This window comes from Lepus europaeus, chromosome 9, assembly GCF_033115175.1.
Source record: "Lepus europaeus isolate LE1 chromosome 9, mLepTim1.pri, whole genome shotgun sequence".
NCBI classification, from domain to species: domain Eukaryota; kingdom Metazoa; phylum Chordata; class Mammalia; order Lagomorpha; family Leporidae; genus Lepus; species Lepus europaeus.
The window spans coordinates 26,267,287-26,292,362 of NC_084835.1; the positions used below are offsets into that span (position 1 = coordinate 26,267,287).

Below are 25,076 nucleotides of genomic sequence, written 5' to 3' on the forward strand. Positions count from 1 at the left end.
GCCCCCAGGGCTGCTGGCCAGCCTGTGAGCCTGGGTTCTGGTGCAGGCATCTGAGAAAGGCCTGGCTCCTAGTTTGGAGGTTGGAGGTGGGTGCTTCCCCATCCAGGGCTGAGAGCTGTTTTGCTCCATGCCTGGCAGGCCAACGTGATGCCATGGAGTGGGGGTAGCAGTGACTGGTTTTAGAATTGCACGGCCTCTGGGTAGTGGTGGAGGGGCAGCCCAGCAAGTCCATTGAGCAGGGTGTAAATTGATGTTTCATTTAAAAGAGCATGTTAATACTGGAATCAATTTCTCTGAACTAGACAAGGAACCCAGAATGTTCCCTTCACTTTGGACTTAATTACAAAAATAATTTAACTCGATTGTTCCCAGACCTCCAATTCCTGGTGATAAAACCAGAGGTTTGGGGCCGTGTTAACCTTAAATGCACTGAGCAGCAGCCTCCAGCGAGGCACCTCTGCTCTCATCCTTGGCACAGGCTCGGGCCTGGGTGGTTGGCACCAGAGGGAGAGGGGCTTGCAGGGATCAGTGCTGCCAGAGACCCCCTCCTCATTCCCCAGGGGCTGCTTGTATGACATCTTTTTCTCTAAGTTGAGCCAAGACAAGATCAGTGTTTTCAGAAAGGAAACTTGGTAATCAGTGTTTTCAGAAAGGAAACTTGGTAACAAGGGAAGAAAAAGGCAGACAGGACCCGAGCAAGTCAGGCCCACAGTAGCCCTGTAGCCAGCCCTTCCTCCTTCCTCTGCCCAGCTGGAGCTTGGAGCCCAGCAATTTATTTTTAGCCACTGTGTATTGAGGCCCAGCTCTGCTGGGTACCACATGTGTGTGTCTTCCTTCTACAAATGTATATTGGGCACTTAAATACCAGTTTCCATTCTAGGTCCCTTGGGGGAGCTGACTCTAGTGTGAGGAGGCTGACCGTGAACCAGGACATGATGCGCACACAGTGTGACTTTGGGTGCTGTGAGGGGTGCAGACCAGGTCACAGGTCAGAGTGCCTGGGGCAGAGCAGCTACCTTAGGCGGAGATGCTTCTGTAAGGAGAAGCCACTTGAGCAGGGAGCAAACTGACACTGAGGCGACCAAGAGTGTTCCAGGTAGAGGGCACAGCCAGTGCCAAGGCCCTGAGGCCAGAGCCAGCTTGGAAATCACAGAACTAGGTTGACATCCAGTGTGGCTGGAGATAAATGAGTGAGGGGCAACAGCAGGAGTGGGCAAAGGCTTTCAGTCAGGCACTAGGTGGGAGCCCTCCTCACCCAACAGGGCATGGCAGGACGGGGGTCTCCTGCCCTGCCCCCTGGCACTTCCCTGTTCTGACGTGAGGGTCCCAGGGCTTCACTGCCAGGGAGGGCTTTCCCTTGGCCTCGGTAACCTTGCAGGGGTTTGGCTTCCCCATAACAACCTTCAACAGATTTCCTGTCTGCTGGGGGCTTTCCTGCGTCCCATCCCAGCTCCACTGGCCCGTGTCTGAGGGTCATGCCAAGCACCAGGGTGGAGAGGCCTGGTCCTCCTGGTTCCTCCTGTGGCCAGGGGTTCCTCAGAGGCTAGCTCGTCTGGGAGGAAGCAGAGCCCTGGGGTGGGAGAGGGTCACCTGGGTAGGGGAACAGGCAGACCAGTGACCTCCGAGGTCCATTCGCAGCACCTGCTGCCACACTCAGAGACCCCGGCCTTCCCCACACAGGAAGCACGGGTGGGTTCCCCCTTCTGTTTCAGAGGACCCCAAGAGTCCAGAGCTGGAATATAAATGGTGCGAGGTCGGCGTCCTGGACTACGACGAGGAGAAGAAGCTGTACCTGGTGCACAAGACAGACAAGAGAGGCCTGGTGCGAGATGAGATGGGGAACCCCATCATGAACGGAGGGGTCACCGCAGAAGGTACGAGCTCGCTGCCAGCTCAGCTCCGAAGTCCGCCTGGGCTGGCTTGCCCTGTGGTGGCTGGCCGGCAGGTGACCAGTAAGAACCAGCAGGCCCACCACTCAGAGACCCCAGGCAGGGCAAGTGACTGTTGTCGGTGTGTCACCTCTGAGCAGCGGGCAGTGCCATGTTTAGCAGGAGGTAGAAAGGGAGTCCAAGGCCCACGACGTGTGCCCTGGCTGTGATGTGGAGGAATGGCACAGCTCCTCACAGTTCACACGGTGTTTCCACGTCCACCCAGGACACCCTGTGAAGTGTGGTAGGGAAGGGAGGGGGCAGGGAACATTGTCACACCCATTTCACAGAGAAGGCTAGTGGCTAGCTTCCGGCCCCGTGCGCCAGGGGCACCATCAGCTGGCGTGCATGGCTCCAGATCCGCAAGCCTGACTGTGTGTCCCCTTCTCCCCTGGCCCCCAGGAAGGCCACCGCTTCTGATCTGTCAGTACTGGGTGCCGCGGATCCAGCTGCTCTTCTGTGCCGAGGACCCTCATGTGTTCACCCAGCGCGTGGTCCAGGCCAACGCCACACGCAAGGACACGGAGGCGCTGCTGCGATACAACCTGTACATAGACTGCATGCCCTGTGACGGCCAGCAGCTCATCAGTGAGCAGAGCCTGAGCAGGATCAAGCAGTGGGCCATGAGCACCCCCCGGATGCGCAAAGGGCCCCGGTAAGTCCCTGCCTGGCCTGCCCCAGGTCGGGCTTTGCCTCCTCCAGGCAGCCTCTTTGTGTGGGCTGGTCTTGTCCACCACACTCTGCACTTGTTGAGGCCCCAAACGACTCCAGATCCTCCGTCGTCCACACAGACGACGATGTACAATTTTACATTTTGATGCTCACGTGACCCTGGATTTGGCCTGCGGGAGCGTCTTGGGGCTGACTTCTGTTGACTTCTGTGGCCCCTGACCAACCCTTGTTCTCTGAGCATGTCCTCACTTTGTGGCACAGCAAGAAGTTCCAGGCTCATCTTGTACTTCCTCAGATCCAGCTCTGAAATGAGCGGCTTCTCTCCAGGGGGCCCTGGTTCTGTTTAGTGGGGAATGGTTTTCAGAAGCCGAGATCTGGGAATTCGATGTGCTCATTGCTACTGGGAAATCACTGCTTTGAGTCTCTTAGCGCAGACAGATCTGGAAATATCACACTATCTTATATTACGTTATGTATCCTTCACACGTGTCTATGCCTGGTTCTTTATCTACCGATCTACCTGTCAAAAACCATGAGTTTCTACTGATAACTTGTTCTCACCTTCATGTCTCTGTTACTCCCTTCTCTGGAAGCAAGCTGGGTGCTGTTGGTCACTGTCAAGTGACCTGGGAGGCAGGGTAGTTCAGAATCGCTAATCCAGACTCCTCAGAGCAGCACCTCCGGTAGTCTGCTTTTAGTGTTTCTGGGATGAGTAGTCCTGCATTCAAAAGTTATTTGATTTCATTTCTCCCACCTGCTCCACCGGGCTACTTTCTTTGTTGTGTGAAATACATCTTGGCTCATTTCTCTTTGTTCTTCCTGTATTATTGTACAAATGAGCAGAGACATATTTCAGACACATGTATGTTTTCTAATATATGAAGAGTAGCACACTATAGATGTTCTCCTGCACCGTGCTTTTTTTTTTTTTTTTAAGATTTACTTTATTAAGGGCTGGTGCTGTGGCATAGTAGGTTAAACCTCTGCCTTTAGTGCCAATATCCCATATGGACACTGCTTTGTATCCTGGCTGCTCCTTTTTTGATCCACATCTCTGATATGGCTTGGGAAAGCTACAGAGGATGGCCTAAGTGCTTGGGCCCCTGCACCTGCAGGGGAGACCTGGAGGAAGCTCCTGGCTCCTGGCTTTGGATCTACCCAGCTCTGGCCATTGTGGCCAATTGGGGAGTGAGCCAGTAGATGGAAGATCTTTCTCTCTCTCTTTCTGTAACGCTGTCTCACAAATAAATTTTTTAAAAAAGGTTTATCTTTTAAAAGAGTCACAGTTACAGAGAGAGGTCTTCCATTTGCTGGTTCACTCCCCCCATGGCTGCAAAAGCTGGTGCTGGGCCAGGCTGAAGCAAGGAGTTTCATTTGAGTCTCCCACGTGGATACAGGGTCCCAAGGACTTGGGCCATCTTCTGTTGCTTTCCCAGGCCACAGCAGAGAGCTGGATTGGAAGCAGAGTGGCTGGAAGCCGAACTGGTGGCCATATGGGATGCCAGCATCTCAGGCAGTGGTTTAACCTGTTGTGCCACAACACTGGACCCATACACCTACAATGCATCCTGGAAATCAGGCTTTATCAGTTCATTGAGATTTGCTTCATTGCTTTTTTACAACTGCATAGTACTCCTTTGTGTGGGTGTGTCATGATTTACACAACCATTCTCTGATATGTGGAAATTTGGATCATTTCCAGTATCTTGAAATTATAAACAATGTGCCTTTGAATAATCTTGTACATTTATATTTTTGTATTGATAGAAGTATTAGCTTTTGAGTAATTTCTTTAAAAACTATTTTTTAAAAAAATTTATTTGAAAGAGTGGGAGAGAGAGAAAGAGAAAGAGATATTCCAATCTATTGGTTTATTCTGCAAATGCAAACAACCAGCACTGAGCCAGGCTAAAACCAGGAGCCAGGAACTCCATCCAGGTTCTTCCACATGGGGTAGCAAGGGCCCAAGTACATGGGCCATCTGCTGCCTCTCAGGCACATGAGCAGGAAACGGTATAGGAAGGAGAGGTGGGACCTAGTCCCAGGCACTGTGATATGGTGTGTGGATGCCCCGAGTGGCAGCTTAACCTGCTGCATCTCCATGCTCACCCCGTGCCTAAGTTCTTGTAAGTGTAATTGCTAGGCCCAAAGAGAACTGTGAAAGTAGTTCTGTTAGGGATTGCCAGATCTCCTCTAGAAGGATTGTACGCTCTGTGTGCCTGCCAGCAGTGAGTGAGTGCCTTCCTGAGGGGGTGTGAGAGTGCTGCTTGATTTCTTGCCAGTCTGGAAGGTTCGTGGATGAGAAACAGTGTGTGAGTATAGCTTGAGTCTTAGCAGTGGGCTGGATACTCCTTCCATCTTTTTTTTTTTTTTTTTTTTTTTAATACGATCAAGGGCAATTTCTACGTCTTTTGGTGACTTCTCTCTCCCAGGTCTTTGTCCAGTTTTTCCTCTCAGGTTTTTGGGTTCTTTTTTCTCCATGGAGCCTCTCTCATCCGTGACGCACATTGTGAATATCCCCTCCTGCCTTGTCAGTTGGATTTTGACCACAGTTGTGGTGATTTTGCGGTGTAATAGGTGGTGCTTATGGGGGCAGTTTTATTAAATATTCTTTTTGCATCTGGATTGTGGGTCATAGGATGTCTTTCCTTATATTGGCATTTTCTTGCAGTAGTTGTGTGTTTCATGTTTTCGCATTTATATTCCTGATTCATCCTTGTGTATGGTGTGTGGTATGGCTCCAGTTGTCCTAGCAGCATTAACTAAAACCTCCTTCTTTGGCCATGATTTGGGATGCCACTTTTACCACATACTTATTTCTTCTTCTTCTTCTTCTTTTTTTTTAAAGGTTTATTTTTTCATTTATTTGAAAGGCAGAGGGACAGGCAGAGGCAGAGAGAGAAAGAGAGAGAGAGAGGTCTTCCATCCACTGGTTTACTCCCCAGTTGGTTGCAACGACTGGAGCTGTCCCGATCCAAAGTTAGGAGCCAGGAGCAGCTTCTGGGTCTCCCATGTGGGTGCAGGGGCCCAGGGATTTGGGCCATCTTCCACTGCTTTCCCAGGCCATAGAAGAGAGCTGGATCAGAGAGGAGCAGCCAAGACACAAACTGGCAGGCGGCTTTACCCAGTATGCCACAGTGCCAGCCCTGACCCTTTTCTTTTCAAGGCTGAATAATACTCCATTGTGTGTGTATAAAACACTTTGTTTACCTAGTTGTCCACTGATGTGCACATGGGTACTCTGAACGCGGGTGTCCAAATACCGAGTCTGTTTTGAATTCTCGGGGAAATGTTCTGTGAAGTGGAATGGCTGGATCATATGGTAATTTGAGTTTCATTTCGTGAGAGGCCATCAGCCTGTTTTCCACTGCAGCTGCTCCAAATTATGGGCCCTCAAGTAGGGCACAGGTGTTCTGGTTTCTCCATGTCCTTACCGATATTTTCTATCTGTGGATGTAGATGTGTGTTTTAAAATAGTCATCCTAGAGGGTATGAAGCAGTATCTCACTGTGGTTTGGGTTTGCGTTTCTCTAATGGTAACTGCTGTTGAGCGTTTTTTTATATGCTTGTTGGCCAAGTCCTTTGGTCTGTTCTCGTTGAGTTTTATGAGTTCCTCTGAATATTCTGAATGCTAATTCCCTATCAGATTAGTTGATTTGCAAATAATTTCTTTTTCTGTTAATAATATCTTTTTAGTTTTTTTTTAAAAAAGATTTATTCATTTATTTATTTGAAAGGCAAAAATACAGAGAGACAGGAGTGAAATTGATCTTCCATCTTTTGTTTCACTCCACAAATGGTCACAACTGCCAGGGCTGGGCCAGGTCAAACCCAGGAGACTGGAATTCCATCCTGTTCTCTCACATTTGTGGCAGGAGCCCAGGTAATTCCACTGCTTTTCCAGGCCACTAGCAGGGAGCTGGACCAGCCAGGACTCAAACCAGCGCCCTTTTGGGATGCCAGCATTGCAAGTGGTGGCTTAACGCACCGTGTCACAAAGCCGGCCCCAGTTGTATCTTTTAATATAGAAAAGTTTTCATTTTGATGAAGTCCAGTTATTTATTCTTTTGTTGTCTATGCCTTTGGTGTCATATGCAAGAAATTGTTGCCAAATCCAATGTCATGCAAAGTTTCCCTTATATTTTTTTCTAAGGGTTTTGTAATGTCAAACTTTATGTTTACATTTGAGATCCATTGTGAGTTTCTCTTTGTATATAGTGTTAGGCGAGGGTTGTACTTCATTCTTCTGAATGTGGATATAACCCAATTTTTTTCAGCACTGTGTGTTGAAAAGATTATTTACTCCACTGAATGGTCTTTGCACCCTTGTTAAAAATCATTGGACCAGGGGTTGGCGCAGTGGCACAGGAAGAAGACCAGGAAGAAGAGACCAGGAAGAAGCTCCTGGCTCCTGGCTCTGGATTAGTGCAGCTCCAGCTGTTGCAGCCTTCTGGGAGTGAAACAGCAGATGGAAGACCTCTCTCCCTCTCTGTTTCTGCCTCTGGCTCTCTGTAACTCTGCCTTTCAAATAAATAAATAAATCTTAAAAAAAACTTTTAATTTATTTTTAAGAGATTTATAAAAATTGCTTTTATTTTATCTTCTTTATTGCTGTTATAAATGAGGTTTTCTCTGCTATTATGTTTGATGATTAATTTCAAACATTTTTATTTATTTATTTGAAAGAATTACAGAGAGAAAGAGAGAGACAGAGATCTTTTATCTGCTGGTTCACTCCTCAAATGGCCACAATGGCGAGGGCTAAGCCAGGCTGAAGCCAGGATCCAGGAGCCAGGAGCTTCATCTGGGTCTCCCACCCAGCCACGCAAGCACTTGGGCCATCTGCTGCTGCTTTTCCAGGGAGCCAGGATCAGAAGTAGCCTTAGCAGGGAGCTAGATCAGAAGTGGCACAGCCAGGACTCGACTGGTCCCCATATGGGATGCCAGCACTTAATAGGCTTAACCCTATTTTTAATGTTTGAATTTGTTTTATCCTAAATTTTCTGGAGACTTCTAAGTATCTTTTTTTTTTCTTTAACAGGCAGAGTGGACAGTGAGAGAGAGAGAGAGAGAGAAAGGTCTTCCTTTGCTGTTGGTTCACCCTCTAATGGCCACCGCGGCTGGTGCGCTGCGGCCGGCGCACCGCGCTGATCCGAAGGCAGGAGCCAGGTGCTTCTCCTGGTCTCCCATGCAGGTGCAGGGCCCAAGCACTTGGGCCATCCTCCACTGCACTCCCGGGCCATAGCAGAGAGCTGGCCTGGAAGAGGGGCAACTGGGACAGAATCTGGCGCCCCGACCGGGACTAGAACCCGGTGTGCCGGCGCCACTAGGCAGAGGATTAGCCTCTTGAGCCGCGGCGCCGGCTAGTACATAGTATCTTTAAATAGAGATAGCTTTACTTATTCTTTTCTAATTCTTATTCCTCTAATTACTTTCTCTTATTTAATTAAATATTTTTAATGTCTGCAGTACAATATTGAATAATGGGGACAATAGTAGTCCTTTCCCAGTTTCTGATGTTAGTTGAATTGCCTCTGCTGTTTCTCTGTAAGCATAGTGCTGGATTTAGCACTGTATTTGTCTGTTTATGTGTACAGTATCAATTGCTTTCTAATTTTTAAAAAATATTTATTTGGAAGTCAGAGTCACAGAGAGAGGACACACACACACACACACACACAGAGAGAGAGAGAGAGAGAGAGAGATATCTTTCATCTGCTGGATGGCCGCAATGGCTGGGGCTTTGCCAGGCCAAAGCAAGGAGCCAGGAGCCCCTTCCAGGTCTCCTGTATAGATGCAGGGCCCCAAGCACTTGGGCCATCCTCTGCTGCTTTCCCAGGCACATTCACAGGGAGCTGGATAGGAAGGGGAGCAATCGGACTCGAACCAGTGCCCGTATGGGATGCCAACATCACAAGTGGTTTCTTCACCCGCTGTGCCACAATGCTGGCCCCTGGTTTCTGTTTTTAAGTACCTGAGGAGATAATCATATGAATGATCTCTTAGCATATTGTATTACATTAATTGATTGCCTAATACTGAAGTAACCTTGCTTTCCTCTCATACATCCCACTTGGCTATGGTATATCTTTAGTATTTATTTATTTATTTTTTTAGATTTACTTACTTGAAAGGCATAGTTACAGAGAGAGATCTTCCATCCACTGGTTCAATCTTCAAATGGCCCAATGGCCAGGCCGATGCTAGAGCCTGGAACTCCATGTGGGTCTCCCATGTGGGTGCAGGGGCCCAAGCACTTGTGCCATCCTCTGCTGCTTTCCCAGGTGCATTAGCAGGGAGCTGGATCCGAAGTGCAGCAGCTGGGACCCGAACTGTCACTCATATGATGCCAGCTTTACAGGCAGTGGCTTTACCCATTGTGTCAAATGCTGGTCATTTAAATCTTTTTATTCTAATAATGTGATTTATATTTCCCCTTGAATTCAAGAACTGTTTGATATAAGGTTTTAAATTTTCCCTATGGCAAAGTCTTGTTAAACCTTTTTGTTAATAATTTCTAGTTTCATTGCATGGAGATCATAGAGTGATCTTTATAACATTAGCTGCTGATGTTTTCTGTGACTTAGTATATGATCAGTTTTTGTGAATGTTCTTTTTGCTCTTGAGAATAGGGATATTCGCTGTACTTAGGGCCTGGGGGATGTACAGCCCATCACACCCAGCTGAGTGATGACATCATTTTTGTCTTCTAAGTCCCCACTGGCTTCTGGGCACAGAGGGTGCTGTGTGGTGCTGTCATCGTGAGCGGTGGCTTCTGTTCTGCATCAGTTCTAGCGCTTTGTGTCCTGGGTTTTCTTTTGTTTGACGTCACAATTGCAACCTGGCTTTCTCGCCATCTCCACTCAGCTGTGCATCACTCTACTCTGAGGCTTTCTTGGTTTGAGATGTGCCTCTTAGATTGAAACCTAATAGTTCGCTCTTGTATTGTGGGCCAAATTAAAAATCTTTTTCTTGTAATAAATCAGCAATGCTCATTCACATTTATGGCTATGACAAAATGGATTTCATCTCAGTTCTGTCATACTATTTCACGTCATAGCCATGTGTACTATAATGCAGTGTGTAGGGTGTGTTTTCTTTGTTCTTTTGATGCTTCTTTGAGTAATTAGGAAGGTTTACACTTTCAGTGGTTTCTTTCATACTGTACCCCATAATCACCTACTTTACTCTTTAACCTTTAATACTTGATATGTCCATTTTTAGAAAATTTATTTATTTTAAAGATTTATTTGTTTATTTGAAGGACAAAGTTACAGAGAAGCAGAGTCAGAGAGAGAGAGGTCTTGCATCCGCTGGTTCACTCCCCAGATGGCTGCAACATCCAGAGCTGTGCTGAACCCGAAGCCAGGAGCCAGGAGCTTCTTCCAGGTCTCCCACGTGGGTGCAGGGGCCCAAGCACTTGGGCCATCTTCCACTGCTTTCTCAGGCACTTTAGCAGGGAGCAGCTGGGACTTGAACTGGCACCCACATGGGATGCTGGTGCTGTGCCACAGTGCCAGCCCTTACATTTAATTTTTGTTTTACAATTTATTCAGGAGGCAGAGAGTGAGAGGGGAAAGTCAGACAAGCAGAGGAAGTGAGCTCCCATCTGTTACTTCACTCCCAAATGCCTGTAACGGCCAGGGCTGGGCCAGGCTGAAGCTGGAAGTCAGGTAATGTGTCTGGGTCTTCCATGTGGATGGCAGGGACCCAGCTGCTTGGGCCATCACTGCAGCCTCCCAAGGTCTGCATTAGCAGGAAGCTGGGGTCAGGAGCAGGACCTGAATATAAACTGAGGTACTGCTGGGCAGGATGATAGCATCTTACCCATGGAGCCAGATGCCCGCTCCTGGTTTGTCCATTTTTGACGGTATCCTCTAGCTGCCTCCTGTTTGCTGTGCAATAATCCTCACTCATCCTATTTCACTCTGCTTGTCCCTTCCTCCTTCCATTTTCAGTTGTTTTTTTTCTGCTTAATATTCTGTGTTTTTTTTTAAATATTTATTTATTTGAAAGAGTTACAGAAAGAGAGAAGGAGAGGCAGAGAGAGAGAGAGAGAGAGAGAGGTCTTCCATCTGCTGGTTCACACCCCAGATGGCCACAACGGCCGGAGCTGTGCTAATCCGAAGCCGGGAGCCAGGAGCTTCCTCCAGGTCTCCTGTGCGAGTGCAGGGGCCAAAGACTTGGGCCATCTTCTACTGCTTTCCCAGGCCATAGCAGAGAGCTGGATTGGAAGAGGAGCAGCCTGGACAAACTGGCGCCCATATGGGATGCCAGCTTTGCAGGTGGAGGCTTCACCTGCTACGCCACAGCGCCGACCCCTCTATTTAATATTCTAACATAAAATTTTTCCACTCTTATCTCTATATTTGTTTTAGGCTAAATCTTACAATGGCTATGAAATGTTATGGGCTTTTTCCCGTGTCTTTCTTGGTCAGATGAAGCTCCTTTCCTGCAGATCCCTTGTGAATCGTGCAGAGCTCCTTCACTTCCCGCCCGGTTCACACTCAAAGTGCAGTCCAGCTGCACGGAACTCCTTAGTTTACACTTTTCTATCTGAAAAAGAATTTGCTTATTTGAAATTCAGAGTGAGAGAGAAACACACAGAGAGATCTTCCATCTATGGGTTCACTCCTCCGATCTTGGCAATGGCCAAGGCTGGGCCAGGAGCTTCATTTGGGTCTCCCAAATGGGTGCAGGGGCCCAAGCACATAGCACCTCTCCTGCTGCTTTCCCAGGCCATTAGCAGGGAGCTGGGTCAGAAGTGGAGCACCTGGGACTTGAGCATCTGGGATGCCAGTGCTGCAGGCAGAGGCTTAACCTTCACTGGCCCCTTGAATTATAGTTTCAAATATTAGTTCTGTTCCATTGTTTTGTTTTTTTTTTTCCCACCAGAGATTCTATTATAAATCTGTATCTATGTATGTATGAGGGCACTTAAAAATTTGTGGAAAATGAAATTAAAGGGTAAGTTCCTTTTGACACAGAAGAGTTTTGAGATCCATGCAGATTTTTCATTGCACATTTTGTGTGACCTTTATGGAGCCGTCTGTTTCTGCTTTTGTGCCTTAGAATTCAGCCACTTTAGGACTCTTTCTAGTTCTTTCCCATTTTCGTTCTCTTGGTTATATCTCTCCCTTTCTTCAATATCCTTGATACAGTTTTGGCTCTGTTTTCTCTTGAGTACTTTGTAATTTAACCTTCCTTCCTGGGATAATCTTGTGTCTTCCATTTTTTTCCTCTGAGTTCAATTAAATCTCATTTTCTCCTGTTAATTGTTCATTTCTGTGTTATATTTTTGAATTTGAGATTTTTTTTTTCATAGGCACCAGTGTCAGGATGTTTAGTTGACTGAAGAGCTGTATTAAACTTTTTTTATTGTTTATTTTTTGAGCAGTAGGTAGGAATTTTTAACTGCTAAGATTCTACTTCTCTCTTTCTTAAGAAAAAAAAAATACAAATCTTATATCAGTGTATTCTGCTTTTACTAAACTCACAGATTTGGGATGATTTGCAAGATTCCTGGTTCCATGGCGCCCTCTTCTGTCAGTGTAGCAGCCCAGGGTTTCAAATGGCTGTGCGTGTGCATGTGCGTGTGCGTGCACGTGTGCATGTGCGTGCACGTGTGTGCATGTGTGCGCGTGCATGTGTGCGCGCGTGTGTGTGCATGTATGCGTGTGGGCGCGTGTGCATGTGTGTGCATGTGCGTGTATGTGTGTGTGTTGGAGAAAAGGGCTATGTGTCTCTCCCAGTTGTCTCTTATTTTGCAGGGCTCACATTTCCCCTCACCCTCTGATCTTTTTCCTCTTCCCGTTCCTCCTGTGAGTAGTTTGTTTCAGAGAACCCTGCCTCCAGTTACACCTGCGTCCCTGCCTTGGAGTAAGTGCTGGGATTTCCCTGTCCTTGCCTTGGGTATTTTTGCAGCTAGGGTGTACTGTCTTTTCCTGGCAGGGGGATTTTTAGGCCTGTCAGGGCCACCTGTAACCCTTCTCCGTGGTTTTCCTCAGACCGCCCTGTTCTCCAGGAAGATCTGAAGCCAGAATGTAGGAGAGCTCAACGGGGTGCGTGTTTGTGTTTGCACTTAAAGATAGTTTGACATTTAGCCTTTGTCTCTCTCCTGGCTGTGTTACAGGTGTGGATTTGGGTTGTTCGATGTATTCTGTTTGTCTGCATTTCCTTCCCTCCTCCTTGCCCTCCCCGCCTTGCCTGATGATTTGAATTGCTGTAGCCACCTTCCCTTAGCTGTTGAGAATTCCATCTCTTGGGTTTGGGCCCATCTAGAATGTTTTCGGCTCTAAGACTAAAAGGTGCAGGGCTCAGAATGGCTCAGAGAGCAGCAAAATGCATGGCTGCATCCGCGAGGAGTCTGAGCAGAGTCTGAGCAGGGCGTCGTGGGCCTGCTGCATCCAGGCTGCGTCTCCAGGGTGTGCTGGCTTCATTCACAGGCGAGATGGCAGCAGCAGTTTCAGGCGCACAAGATCTGGCATCCGCTGAGTTCTGTCTCAGTCTCAGATGGGGTTCCCTAGAGGCAAACCTGAACTTGGGGATTCTTGCTGTAGTCTGTCAGGGAAACGTATGGGGAGTAAAGGAAGCAGAATAGGATGGACAAGCAATGTCAGCAATGTGGTTTTAGGAGAAGTCTAGCTCAAGGGCAGACTTTGCACATGAATGGCCCCCGCAGGAGACAGAACCAGGGGCTTTTTTTTTTTTTTTTTTAAGATTTATTTATTTATTTGAAAGAGTTACACAGAGAGAGAAGGAGAGGCAGAGAGAGGTCTTCCATCTGTTGGTTCACTCCCCAGTTGGGCTTAACGGCCAGAGCTGTGCCGATCCAAAGCCAGGAACCAGAAGCTTCTTCCAGGCCTTCCACGTGAGTGCAGGGGCCCAAGCACTTGGGCCATCTTCTACTGCTTTCTCAGGCCGTAGCAGAGAGTTGGATCAGAAGGGGAGCAGCTGGGACTCAAACCAGCACCCATATGGGATGCCAGCATCACAGGGAGCAGCCACCTTGCACATCCAGAGTTCTTAGCATCTTCCAAGTGCCCCTCACCACAGGCACCCAGTAAACATTGACAGGATGAACACGGGGGAGCTCCATGATGGGTGTCCTCCTCTGAGCTCTGAGCCCCAGGGCTGGGGTGGGGTACGAGCATTGATCCAGCTCACTGGTGCTCCTTGGTCCCTGCCCCCTGCCCTGCTTCTCTGGATCCCACTCTTGGCTCCCAGGCACCAGCACCAAAAAATAGAACCAAGCAGGGATGAGCTGTGGGGGCCAGTGTCCAGGCTGGAAGAGGAGAAGGAGCAACCAGTTTGGGGGAGCAGAGGCTTCTCTAGGTGTTCATAGCTGATTCCTTGATTGTCACTGCCTCAACACATTTACTCAACAGATACCCCGTGGACACTGTCTGGGCACCAGGCCTTGGGCTCAAGGTCTTCCAGGCTCAGCCCCACCACCCCTCCAGACAGATGCCATCAGCCCCTGACTTCCCCAAGAGGAACCTGGGGTACAGAGAGTTGAGCCACTTGGCCCACACATGCCTGTCAGTCAGTTCCCAGCCTCACGCTCTGTGCTGCCTGCCTCCACCTCCTGACTGGACTGTGCTAACCAAGGAGGGGAGGATGAGGAGGGTAACCAAAGTCAGAAGGCAGGAGGGGAAATCAGGGATGGCTTCCTGGGGGAAGTGCACTTGACTTGGCCTGCTGGGCTGGGAAGCAGAGAAGCACAGACGAGAGCCCCAGGCAGGTGGGATGCTGGGTGAAGGGCCCCCCCCCCCCCCCGGGGCCAGAGCAGGGGTGCCTGCCTGGTGGGGACCTTGCTGCTTAGTCATGTGGGTTCTGAGCCACGGACAGGCTTTCCATCACTTGGTTCTGTGTATGCTCAGGATCTGTGTCCTGGGCCTGCCTAGCAACTCTGGGTTTTTCAAGGCCCTGTAGAAATGACCACCAGTGGGGCCCCAGTCCCCTCTGCCATCCCTCACTCTGCACTCGCTGTCCAGTAGGGAGCAGACACTGAGCAGTATCGGAGGTGCACTTTGGGAGAAGGAGCAGGGCCGGCCTTCTCCCAGCGGAGGGAGACTGTGCTGGGGACAGAAGCCCGAGGGCATGGCCCAGGCTGCTGGGGCAGAGGGTGGCCTGAGTGGGTCAGAGTGCGGCCACGAGAGAGAAATGCGTATACAGAGGTTCTGAGTGAGGACCCCATGCCTCCCAGAACTTGGGAGCTGCCTGTGGCAGGGCTGGGAACAGAGCGTGGCTTGCGAGGATGGTGGGGAGGGGGCCGCCAGAAGGGCGTCTCAGGTCCCACAGAGAGATCAGGCTTCATCTTGAGATTCAGAGCAGCCAGGACGAGCTCGAAGCAGGAGGAGGGTGGGATCCGATCTGAGTTTCTGTGGGCCATGCAGTGGCGTGGGCAAGACGGGGTGAGGGCCCTAGGTGTGGAGGATGGACTACACTAGGGTGACATTGGGAAGTGGGACAGGGAGTGAGGGTGATGGAGGCTGGTGACTCAGGGCCAGGGGGACGTGCCTCTGTGAGTCCAGGGGGAGCCCCAGGCTCGCATCCCCAGGTGCCTGCCAGAACCTAGCCTAGACCCCTGGGGTCTGCAGGGTGTGCCCTTGACTGCTCATCTCCTGGCTCTGTGGGCAGGGTTCTAGAGTACCTCAATAGACTGGCCAAGGAAGTGAGCCTGGACTACGAGCGGAGCATGAATAAGACCATCTTTGACCGGGTTGTCGCCTCCAAGCCTGACACGTTCCACTACGTGACCCTGCCCAAGAAGGAGGAGGAGAAGGTGCCTGAGCGAGGTGAGGGCCGTCCACCCAGCCAGAGCCCCCTCCCGCCTTTTCCTCCAGGACCACCTGTTCTGGCCGCCGGGTGCATCCTCAGCCTGTCCCTCCCGTGTCCCCAGCACCTGTGCCCTTGTTTCCCCAGCTGTCTGGAGGGCTCTGGGTCAGGGGAGGGGGAGGAGCCTCTCTTTTTCACAAATTTTGGCACAGTAGTGGCAGGGACAAGGTGCACTAGGAAAGCAGTCGTCCAGAAGACAGAGGGGCTCTGGTGAGCTGGTGGAGGATTTATAGATTTTCTTCCTGCAGTAGCAAGAGTACGGCGGCCCTGTTTGACATGTGGCAGACCGAGTCTCAGCGCAGGACCCTGGGTTCCCCAGAGCCCTCCATGCTCTGAGCTCACTGGTCCCTGCTAACTTTGTTTCCTGGTCCCAGCTTCTGTATGAGGGGAGCCCCAAAGATTCATGGAAAAGGAATAGCAGGATGAAAAGATAATGCACATTTCCATGAACTTTTTGAAAACCTGTTGTATGTGCTGTGTCCATAACACAGGCTGGGACGTGGGCAGCAGGCATTCCCAGGGACTTGGCGCCCACATCATCCTTCCAGGGTTCTGCACAGCAGCTCCAGACAGGTCTCAGGGTGGTGTGCAGTGCAGGGAGGGAGTCCACAGTTCTCACCCAGTTTTCCAAGGGGGTCTGTGGCCAGGGACACCTGGAGGGAGCTCCTTTACCCAGATCGCTGGGAGACCTTGGGGCCACCGGACAGGCTGTGGGAAAGCAGGCGTCTCCTTCCGGGAGGAAGCAGGAGACTTGTCCCTCCATCAAGCACACTGTGGCTCCTGCTGACCCCTGCTGTGTCCCAGGCAGGTCTGACGCTGCCTCTTGGCCCCACCCATGCAGGGCTGGTGAGTGTCCCTGAGTACCCCTTCTGGGAGCAAAAGGAAGACTTCACCTTTGTGTCCCTGCTCACTCGGCCGGAGGTCATCACAGCCCTGAGCAAGGTGCGGGCCGAGTGCAACAAGGTAACCGCCATGTCCTTGTTCCACTCAAGCCTGTCTAAGTCCAGCCGCCTGGAGGAGTTCGAGCAGATCCAGTCGCAGACCTTCTCCCAGGTGCCTGGGAGCAGACGGGCAGGTGCAGGGTGGGCCCTTGGAGCTGGAGGCACACATCAGGGGCTGCGGGGAAGCGCGGGCTATGCAGGGAGGTCATGAGCCCTTGTTTATCTCAAACCAGGTCTCAGCCATTTCCTAGACCCCACTGGAGGCTGGGCTGGGGGCCTAGGGTGATAGTTCATCATGGAGAGAAAAGGAAAACCAGGGCAGGCCCCCCTTCCTGTCACAACCTGAGGTTGGGCTGTGAGGGCGGTGGGGCGCAGCCTCTCTCTGCTTCATTCTGTCTCTCTCCTCTCCTGTGTCTCCGTCTCTTCCCTGCCCAGAGGGAAATCCTCGCTTCTGCTGCTCCTCCCTCCCCCTGAACGGCCCTGGGCCCCTGGGGTCACCGTAGGGGAGGCTCCGCTGCGGCCGGCCCAAGCAGCCCGGTGTTGCGTGGAGTTCCCCGGCATGGGTCCCTGGTGGCCGTGTGATGACGCCTGTGGCCTGTGCAGGTGCAGATGTTCCTCAAGGACAGCTGGATCAGCACGCTGAAGGTGGCCATGCGCAGCAGCCTGCGCGACATGAGCAAGGGCTGGTACAACCTGTATGAGACCAACTGGGAGGTGTACCTCATGTCGAAGCTGCGCAAGCTGATGGAGCTGATCAAGTACATGCTGCAGGACACGCTGCGCTTCCTGGTGCAGGACTCGCTCACCAGCTTCTCGCAGTTCATCAGCGACGCCTGCTACAGCGTGCTTGACTGCACCGACGACATGGTCTGGGGCGAGGACTTGATAAACAGCCCATACAGGTGGGCCCCGGGCAGCCAGGGCCGGACACACAGAGAGAGAGAGGTTGATTCCTATCTGGTTCACTCCCCAAATGCCAGTGACAGTTGGGGCTGGACTCGGAACTCCATGCAGGTCTCCCACATGGCTGGCTGGAGTCCAGTCACCTGAGCCATCACTGCTGCCTCCCAGGGTGCACAGTAGCAGGGAGCTGGATGGGAAGTGGCGCCTGGACTCAAGCCCAGGCCCTCTGACATGGCACGTATCCTGCCCACTGCTCGGAGGAATGTTCTCTGAGCACGTGCTGTGATTCAGGCACAGCTGTAAGGGAAGTGGAGGGACGTGGCTCCTGCTCTCATGGGGAGACAGACAAGCCTGTCCTTAGAGTCATTGCTGACCTGTGCAGGGGCTGTGGTAGACACTGGAGGTGGGCCTTGGTGAGGGGGTGGGGGAGGAGGTGGCATGGGAGCTGAGACCTGAGAAGTGGGAAGGTGCAGTTGTTGGAGGGACCAACATGTGCAGGGGCACTGAGCGGGGCTGTGGAGACAGGGATGAGGGCGGCAGTCAGGAAGGAGAAGCCGGCAGGTCTGGCTGGGAGGCCTGGTTGGGGTGAAGCAGGCGGGGTCACAGGGTGGGGGTGGGGCACGCAGGGCCTCCTACCCTGACTGTTCTCCATGTGATCAGAGCTGGCAGAGGCCCTGCTGGATCCAGGGGTGGGGGTCACGCATGGTTGACCTCTGAGGTCAAGGATGATATCTCCAGGGAGGATGGGGCAACGGGGGCCTGGGGTCTGGCTGACCTGCTCTGATGACTCAGGACAGGGTGGGCCCTCCTTTCCTGTAGTACCTGAGGGACTCTTGGGCGTAGGGCAGGGGCAGTAGAATATGTTTGGGCTGGGCCTTTCTCTCTGGTGCTTTGGAGGTTTCTAAAGGCCATGCCTGGAGAAGCACTTGGGTCTCTGCAGACCCCTGCCCGTGGTCAGGCCAGCCATTGTCCCTGCAGGCCCCGGAAGAACCCCTTGTTTGTCGTGGACCTGGTGCTGGACAGCTCAGGGGTGCACTATAGCACACCACTGGAGCAGTTCGAGACGTCTCTGCTCAACCTCTTTGACAAGGGCATCCTGGCCACCCACGCCGTGCCCCAGCTGGAGAAGGTACTGGCCACAGTGTGTGTGGGGCCTGGAGCGCTGCTGTAAACGTCAGGGCAGTCGGAGCCTATCGCGGCCTCCTAGCCGGTGGGCAGCGTGTGCGGCCCTGTAATTCTGTTAGCTTGTTGGCGCCTCGCCCCTAGCTGACCTGTAAACCATTACCATCCCCCTCTGGAGACTTGCAGGGGTGCAGTTGTGAGCCTCAGGTCCTCTAGGTGCCGAGTGTCAGCCCTGTGGTTGCAATCCCACGCTTGCTGGCCCCTACCCAGCTCCTGGCCTTTCTCTGAGGCAGCCGCCTGACACAGAGCAGGGATCAGAGGTTCTGCAAATCACTGTCGCTATGCACAGCCCATGCCCCTTAGGCCCAACAGCCTGAATAACTCTGGTCCCCTGTTCTCTCCCTTGCTGGTCACAGCGCCATCAGAGACCCAGTTCCCCCTCTGCTACTTTTCTTGGCACTGGGCTGAGTCAGGCCCAGGCAAAGGCAGACGCTGCCCCTTGGTGGGCCTCATGGCAGCTTCTGGCTTTGAACGGTCTGTGCCAGCGTCTGAGACAGCACAGCAAGCCCCATGCCATGCCCTACACCACGCTCCTGGGCTGGGCCACGCTGCCACCCGCCCAGTCTCTGGGCTGCATCCTGCCCCTGTTTGCTCCTGGGGAGGAACCCCCGCCCCCATCCTGCCTGCCCTGTGGCTCACCTGGCTCGGCCCCTTCTCGGGCTCCCGTGCAGCTGGTGATGGAGGACATCTTCATCAGCGGAGACCCGCTGCTGGAGTCCGTGGGGCTGCACGAGCCGCTGGTGGAGGAGCTGCGGGCCACCATCGCCAACGCTATCCGCAAGGCCACGATCCCACTGCAGGCCTACGCCGCGGAATACAGGAAGTACCTGGAACTGAACAACAATGACATCGCCTCCTTCCTCAAGTGCGTGCCGCGTGGCCGGGTGTGCCCAGGCGTCTGCGCGTGCGTCCCCCGCCCGCTCACCGTCTGTTTCCATACACGTGACTGCTGTCCTCAGGGCCTACCAGACACGCATGCCTTCAGCCCAGGAGGTGCGGGAGGTGGTGCTGAACCACCTGAAGGAGAAGGACATCCTGGACAACTGTCTGCCCAGCAGCATCGTCATCGGGCCCTTCTACATCAACGTCAACAACGTCAAGAAGAGCCTGTCCAAGAAGCTCAAAGCCCTGGCCACTTCCATGCTGGACATCCTGGCCAAGAACCTGCACAAGGAGGTGGACAGTGTGAGTGCCCACAGCGCGCGTACCCTCACGCACAGCCTGCTCCTGAGATGTCCCCGGCAAGGCCGGGTGTCCGCGGGGCTCGGCCAGTGGAAGGAACCTTACATCGCACAGCATTGGTCTCTGCTCACCCGAGAGGAGCTGTCCCACGTGGGAGGGGCTGCCTCCTTCCCCTGACTTTGGGAGACCTAGGAGGGCTACCCAAAAGGCACCCTGAGGTGCATCTTGTGCAGGTGCAGGCCTCAGGGGTCCTGCGTGTGTGCGCAGGGCTGGAGGTGGCTAGGAGGCGACACACACCCTTGCTTCAGATGGGCCCTCTGCACCCCAGGGAGCCTGCCGGGGGCACCTCTCTTGGAAAGCACCACGTGTGTGTGTATGAGGTGGGGGTGGTTACCTGTTGGAGAAGTGGGGCCTGAGGAGGAGGACCAGGCCCCAGGGAAGGCAGGGGAGGAGTGCATACACCCTCAGTGCGCTGCTCTCACTGCCAGATCTGCGAGGCGTTCCGCAGCATTAGCCGCAAGATCTACGAGAAGCCCAACAGCATCGAGGAGCTGGCTGAGCTCCGGGAGTGGATGAAGGGCATCCCTGAGCAGCTCGTGGGGCTGGAGGTGAGGCGGGCATGCGGGGGGGGGGGGGGCTGGAGGTGAGGCGGGCATGCAGGGGCGGGGGCTGGAGGTGAGGCGGGTACATAGGGGCAGGGGCTGGAGGTGAGGCGGTCACACAGGGTGGGGGCTGGAGGTGAGGCGGGCACATGGGCGGGGGGCTGGAGGTGAGGCAGGCATGCAGGGGTGAGGGCTGGAGGTGAGGGGGGCATGCAGGGGTGAGGGCTGGAGGTGAGGCGGGCATGCAGGGGCGAGGGCTGGAGGTGAGGGGGCCATGCAGGGGTGAGGGCTGGAGGTGAGGCAGGCATGCAGGGGCGAGGGCTAGAGGTGAGGGGGGCACACAGGGACAGGGGGCTGTTGGTGAGGTGGGCATGCAGGGGTGAGGGCTGGAGGTGAGGCGGGCACACAGGTGTGGGGGGATGTAGATGAGGTGGGTATATAGGAGCTGGGAGCTGGGGGCTATGGCAGGCAGGGAATGGGATTGGATTGGGACCCAGGAGGGAGGAAGTGAGGTAGATGGGGGGCTCTGAGCTGGGGGCACAGCCCGGGGTTCTGAGTTATGCTGTCTGGGAGGTCAGGGGGCAGAAGGAGTGGTTTTAGGGATTAGAAGTCAAAGGTGTAGTGGCCATCACCCTTGGAGCCTTGAGCCTAATGCTGGCCTGGAGCCCTGCACCTCCCCCCCGCCCCAGGCCTCCCTTCTTTGAAAGCAGGCAGCCCCTTCCTAGCACCCTGCTGCTTTGGAGGGCCTGGTCCCAGTTGCCTCCTGGCCTGGCCTGCATACCATTCTTGTTGCACCTGTGCCTGCAGGAGCGGATTGTGAAGGTCATGGACGACTACCAGATCATGGATGAATTCCTTTACAACCTCAACACGGATGACTTCAATGACAAGTGAGTGGAGCTTGGGGCCCCACGCCAGGTGGCCGGATGGGTGGCAGGGGGTGAGGGTGGCAGTCCTTAGTTGCAGGGGTTTCTCAAGGTCCCAGCTGCTGCAGGCTGTGCAGAAGGGCCAGACCAAGATGTCAGAGGCCATGGTTTCCCCACGGCTGGGACCAGGCCGCCAAGAGGCAGTAGGAAGTCATGTGGACCCAGCTGTTCCCCCAACCCTGGCTCTGTCCTGTCAACAGCCTGAGACACATGTTTTCCCTGGGCCTGGGCTCCCCTGTTGGCGCCTGGGATCCTTGGGAACATTGAAAGGAGGCAAAGCCAGGTTGGTGGGCAGTCACCGGAGAGGGGCACTTGTCTCCACCCAGTTCTCATGGGAAATGGCCTCAAGGGCCCTCTTCTACCAAGCGTTGTGAAGGCCACCAGAGGCCCCTGGTTCAGCCCTGCCTTGCAGATGGTGGTGGGAGGGGCCTGCAGGGTATCAGGCTGTCCTCTGCTCCAGGGGTCCTCCTCCAGGGTCAGTTTCCCTGGGCTGGCTGCAGGTAGAAGCCCTGAATTCCACAGCACCCCCACGCCCCCCATGTCAGCTGGGCAGAGGGAGAGGGTCTGAGACAAAGGAAGTGGTCCTGGTGGCCCTGACTGGTCACTGAGGAGGTGCAGGCTGGAGCCTGTTGATTTGCCTCATCTGAGGTAGGGCCCTCCAGGCTCAGGGCTTACAAAGCGAACTCAAGCGCACCCCTCTCATTCCCGCTGCCCTGGATCTGCATGGCTGCCCTGGATCTGCAGCTCACAGGACGTCCCGGGGGCGGGTCAGGGCGGCCTCCCCAGTACTGGTTGTGGCTCGCTCTCAGCTCATGTGGACTTTGCCGCTGCCCAGCCCCAGTCTAGATTCCCTCTGTGCCCCCTTCCCTTGCCCCCTGCCTGGCTTGGCAGCCCCCCATTTCAACTGTGCTGTTTGCTCCTATTCCCTGTCCTGGCTAGGTGGGCTGCCAGCTACTGGCCCTCTAAGATCCTCGGGCAGGTGGAGATGGTGCGGCAGCAGCACGTCGAGGAAGAGGAGAAGTTCCGCAAGATCCAGATCATGGATCAGAACAACTTCCAGGAGAAGCTGGAAGGGCTGCAGGTGCGGCTTCACTGTGGGCCGTGTGCTGGGATGCGCTCTCCAGCGCACGGGCAGGGGCCAGGCCTCATTTCTTGAACTCAGGAAGTGCCCTGTCCCTGTAAGATGGACGGGTGGCCGGGTGGACCAAGGAGGAAATGGCTGAAAGAACAAACCACAGGACCAGAGTGATGCCGGGGCAGTAAGCTCCAGAAAAATCCAGGGGAGTAAGGATGCCAACTCTGCCGTTGTGTCCTTGGCACCCAGATGGGAAGTGGGCACAGTGCTCAGGGACATGGGCCCTCTGCCTGGCCATGTTGCCGCAGGGCTAGCATCATGTCACTCCTGGGAAAGGCAAAGTCCCCTCAGAACGGGGAGGAGTTGGTGCCCTGGGGTCTTGGCTCTCCTGGGCGTGTGTGGTAACACGTGGGCAATAGTGAGGCTGCAGGGACATCTGACCCTTGCCCATGGCCCACAGCTGGTGGTAGCAGGCTTCTCCACCCACGTGGAGATTGCACGAGCGCATGAGATAGCCAATGAGGTGCGGCGGGTCAAGAAGCAGCTGAAGGACTGCCAGCAGCTGGCGACGCTCTACAACAACCGAGAGCGCATCTTCGGCCTGCCCATCACCAACGTAGGCCTCCGCGAGCACCTGGCTCTCCAGGCTGCAGCCACCTCAGAACCCAGCAGAGGGCAGGGTTGAGCAGACTGCTGTGGGAGGTGGGCCCAGGGAAGAAGGGAGGCCAGGCCTGGGTCCACAGTGGGAGAAGTATGGATAGCTGCTGGGAGCAAGTGAGGGAGAGGAGCAGCAGAGAGAACCCGGGGAGGGTCCCAAGGCAGCCTCTGCCTACGCCTGCCCCTTGCAGTATGACAAGCTCTCCAGGATGGTGAAGGAGTTCCAGCCCTACCTGGACCTGTGGACCACGGCCTCTGACTGGCTGCGCTGGTCCGAGAGCTGGATGAACGACCCCCTGTCTGCCATCGAGGCCGAGCAGCTGGAAAAGAACGTGATGGAGTCCTTCAAGACCATGCACAAGTGTGTGAAGCAGTTCAAGGATATCCCAGGTAGGCAGCGAGGCCAGCCTGTGCCCTCCCTGGCCGCCCATGCCGGCTTCCTTTCACACCCGCCCGCCCTCCCCTGCAGCCTGCCAGGACGTGGCCTTGGACATCCGAGCCCGCATCGAGGAGTTCAAGCCGTACATCCCACTGATCCAGGGGCTGCGCAACCCTGGCATGCGGAACCGCCACTGGGAGGTCCTGTCCAACGAGATCAACATCAACGTCAGGCCCAAGGCCAACCTGACCTTTGCCCGCTGCCTCGAGATGAACCTGCAGGACCACATCGAGAGCATCAGCAAGGTGGCCGAGGTGGCTGGCAAGGAGTACGCCATCGAGCAGGTGGGCAGCTGCCCCCAGGCCCGCCCCGTGCCACCCCGCCCTGCCTAGGCCCTGCCAGACAGCCTCACCTTCAGCCCCTGCCGTGACAGCCTCTTAGGAGCACCACAGCAGTGAGTGTCAGGCTCACAGGTTGAGGTGTGATCTGTTAAGAGTTAATGACGTGTGTGAGGTGCTTGGCAAGGTGCCTGCTGTTGCTGTTTCTCCTCCGTACTCCTCTCAAGATCCCCAGGAAGGAGCTGAGAGCATTCTCCTTGTTTTGTTTGTTTTTGTTTTTTAAAGATTTATTTATTTATTTGAAAGAGTTATACAAATACACAGAGAGAGGCACAAAATGAGAGGTCTTCCATCTGCTGGTTCACTCCCCAACTGGCCGCAATGGTTGGAGCTGTGCCGATCCAAAGCCAGGAGCTAGGAGCTTCTTCCAGGTCTCTCACACGGGTGCAGGGGCCCAAGGACTTCCGCCATCTTCCACTGCTTTCTCAGGCCATAGCAGAGAGCTGGATTGGAAGTGGAGCAGCCGGGACTCAAACCGGCACCCATATGAGATGCTGGCACTGCAGGTGGTGGTTTTACCCACTACACCACAGGCTGGCCCCCTTTCCTTGTTTTTTAGAAAACTTATTTTCATTTTATTTGAAAGGCAGAGAGAGAGAGAGAGAGAGCGCTTCCATCTGCTGGCTATTTCACCAAACGCCTACCACATGCAGGCCTGGGCCAGGTCGAAGCCAGGAGCCAAGAACTCAATCTGGGTTCTTGGCAGTGGGTGGCAGTGGCCCAAGGATTTGAGCCATCACCTGCTGCCTCCAAGGGTGCCTCAGCAGAAGCTGGGTTGAACTAGGTGCTCTGAGGTGGGATGTTGGCATTCTAAGCATTATCATAACCACTGTGCCAAACGCCCTCCACGTCGTCATTTAACAGATAAGCAAATTAAGTCTCAGACATTCGGCCACTGGCGAGGGTGACACAGCCAGTAAGCCCTGGAGCGGGGACCAGTGCCTTAGCTGCCATCCAAGACACGTGTCCACGCTTGTTTTGAGAGTGAGTTGGCCCCGAGTTCAGGTGGACGACTTGTTGACCAGAAGAGCTGAAATTGTTTTCCCAGGGGCCAGTGTGAAGGTACCAGGCCAGGCAGTAGCTGTTCTTGCCCACCTGGTGCTGGGCAGGCCACGTGCTGCCCAGTTCCTTCCTGGGCCCCAGCCTGGACACGCCCTCCACTGCAGGCCCTGGACAAGATGGAGAAGGAGTGGTCGAGCATCCTGTTCAACGTGCTGCCCTACAAGGAGACGGACACCTACATCCTCAAGAGCCCGGACGAGGCCTCGCAGCTGCTGGACGACCACATCGTCATGACGCAGAGCATGTCCTTCTCGCCCTACAAGAAGCCCTTTGAGCAGCGCATCAACTCCTGGGAGACCAAGTTGAAGCTGACCCAGGTGGGCCCTGCT

At 53.8% G+C, this 25,076-nt stretch overlaps 1 protein-coding gene across 1 annotated transcript in view; it reads left to right on the forward strand.

Annotated features, from left to right (window-relative positions):
* The window catches only part of DNAH1 (dynein axonemal heavy chain 1), a 71,071-nt gene that overhangs the window by 6,574 nt on the left and 39,421 nt on the right, over positions 1–25,076 (forward strand). The window contains exons 7-21 of the mRNA XM_062200171.1: positions 1,713–1,874; positions 2,331–2,583; positions 15,243–15,400; positions 16,282–16,493; positions 16,985–17,283; positions 18,263–18,413; positions 19,138–19,331; positions 19,426–19,651; positions 20,137–20,256; positions 21,058–21,140; positions 22,116–22,257; positions 22,712–22,867; positions 23,100–23,298; positions 23,378–23,631; positions 24,852–25,064. Of these exons, the coding sequence (XP_062056155.1) occupies positions 1,713–1,874; positions 2,331–2,583; positions 15,243–15,400; positions 16,282–16,493; positions 16,985–17,283; positions 18,263–18,413; positions 19,138–19,331; positions 19,426–19,651; positions 20,137–20,256; positions 21,058–21,140; positions 22,116–22,257; positions 22,712–22,867; positions 23,100–23,298; positions 23,378–23,631; positions 24,852–25,064 (2,822 nt within the window). The remainder of the gene's footprint in view (positions 1–1,712; positions 1,875–2,330; positions 2,584–15,242; positions 15,401–16,281; positions 16,494–16,984; positions 17,284–18,262; positions 18,414–19,137; positions 19,332–19,425; positions 19,652–20,136; positions 20,257–21,057; positions 21,141–22,115; positions 22,258–22,711; positions 22,868–23,099; positions 23,299–23,377; positions 23,632–24,851; positions 25,065–25,076) is intronic.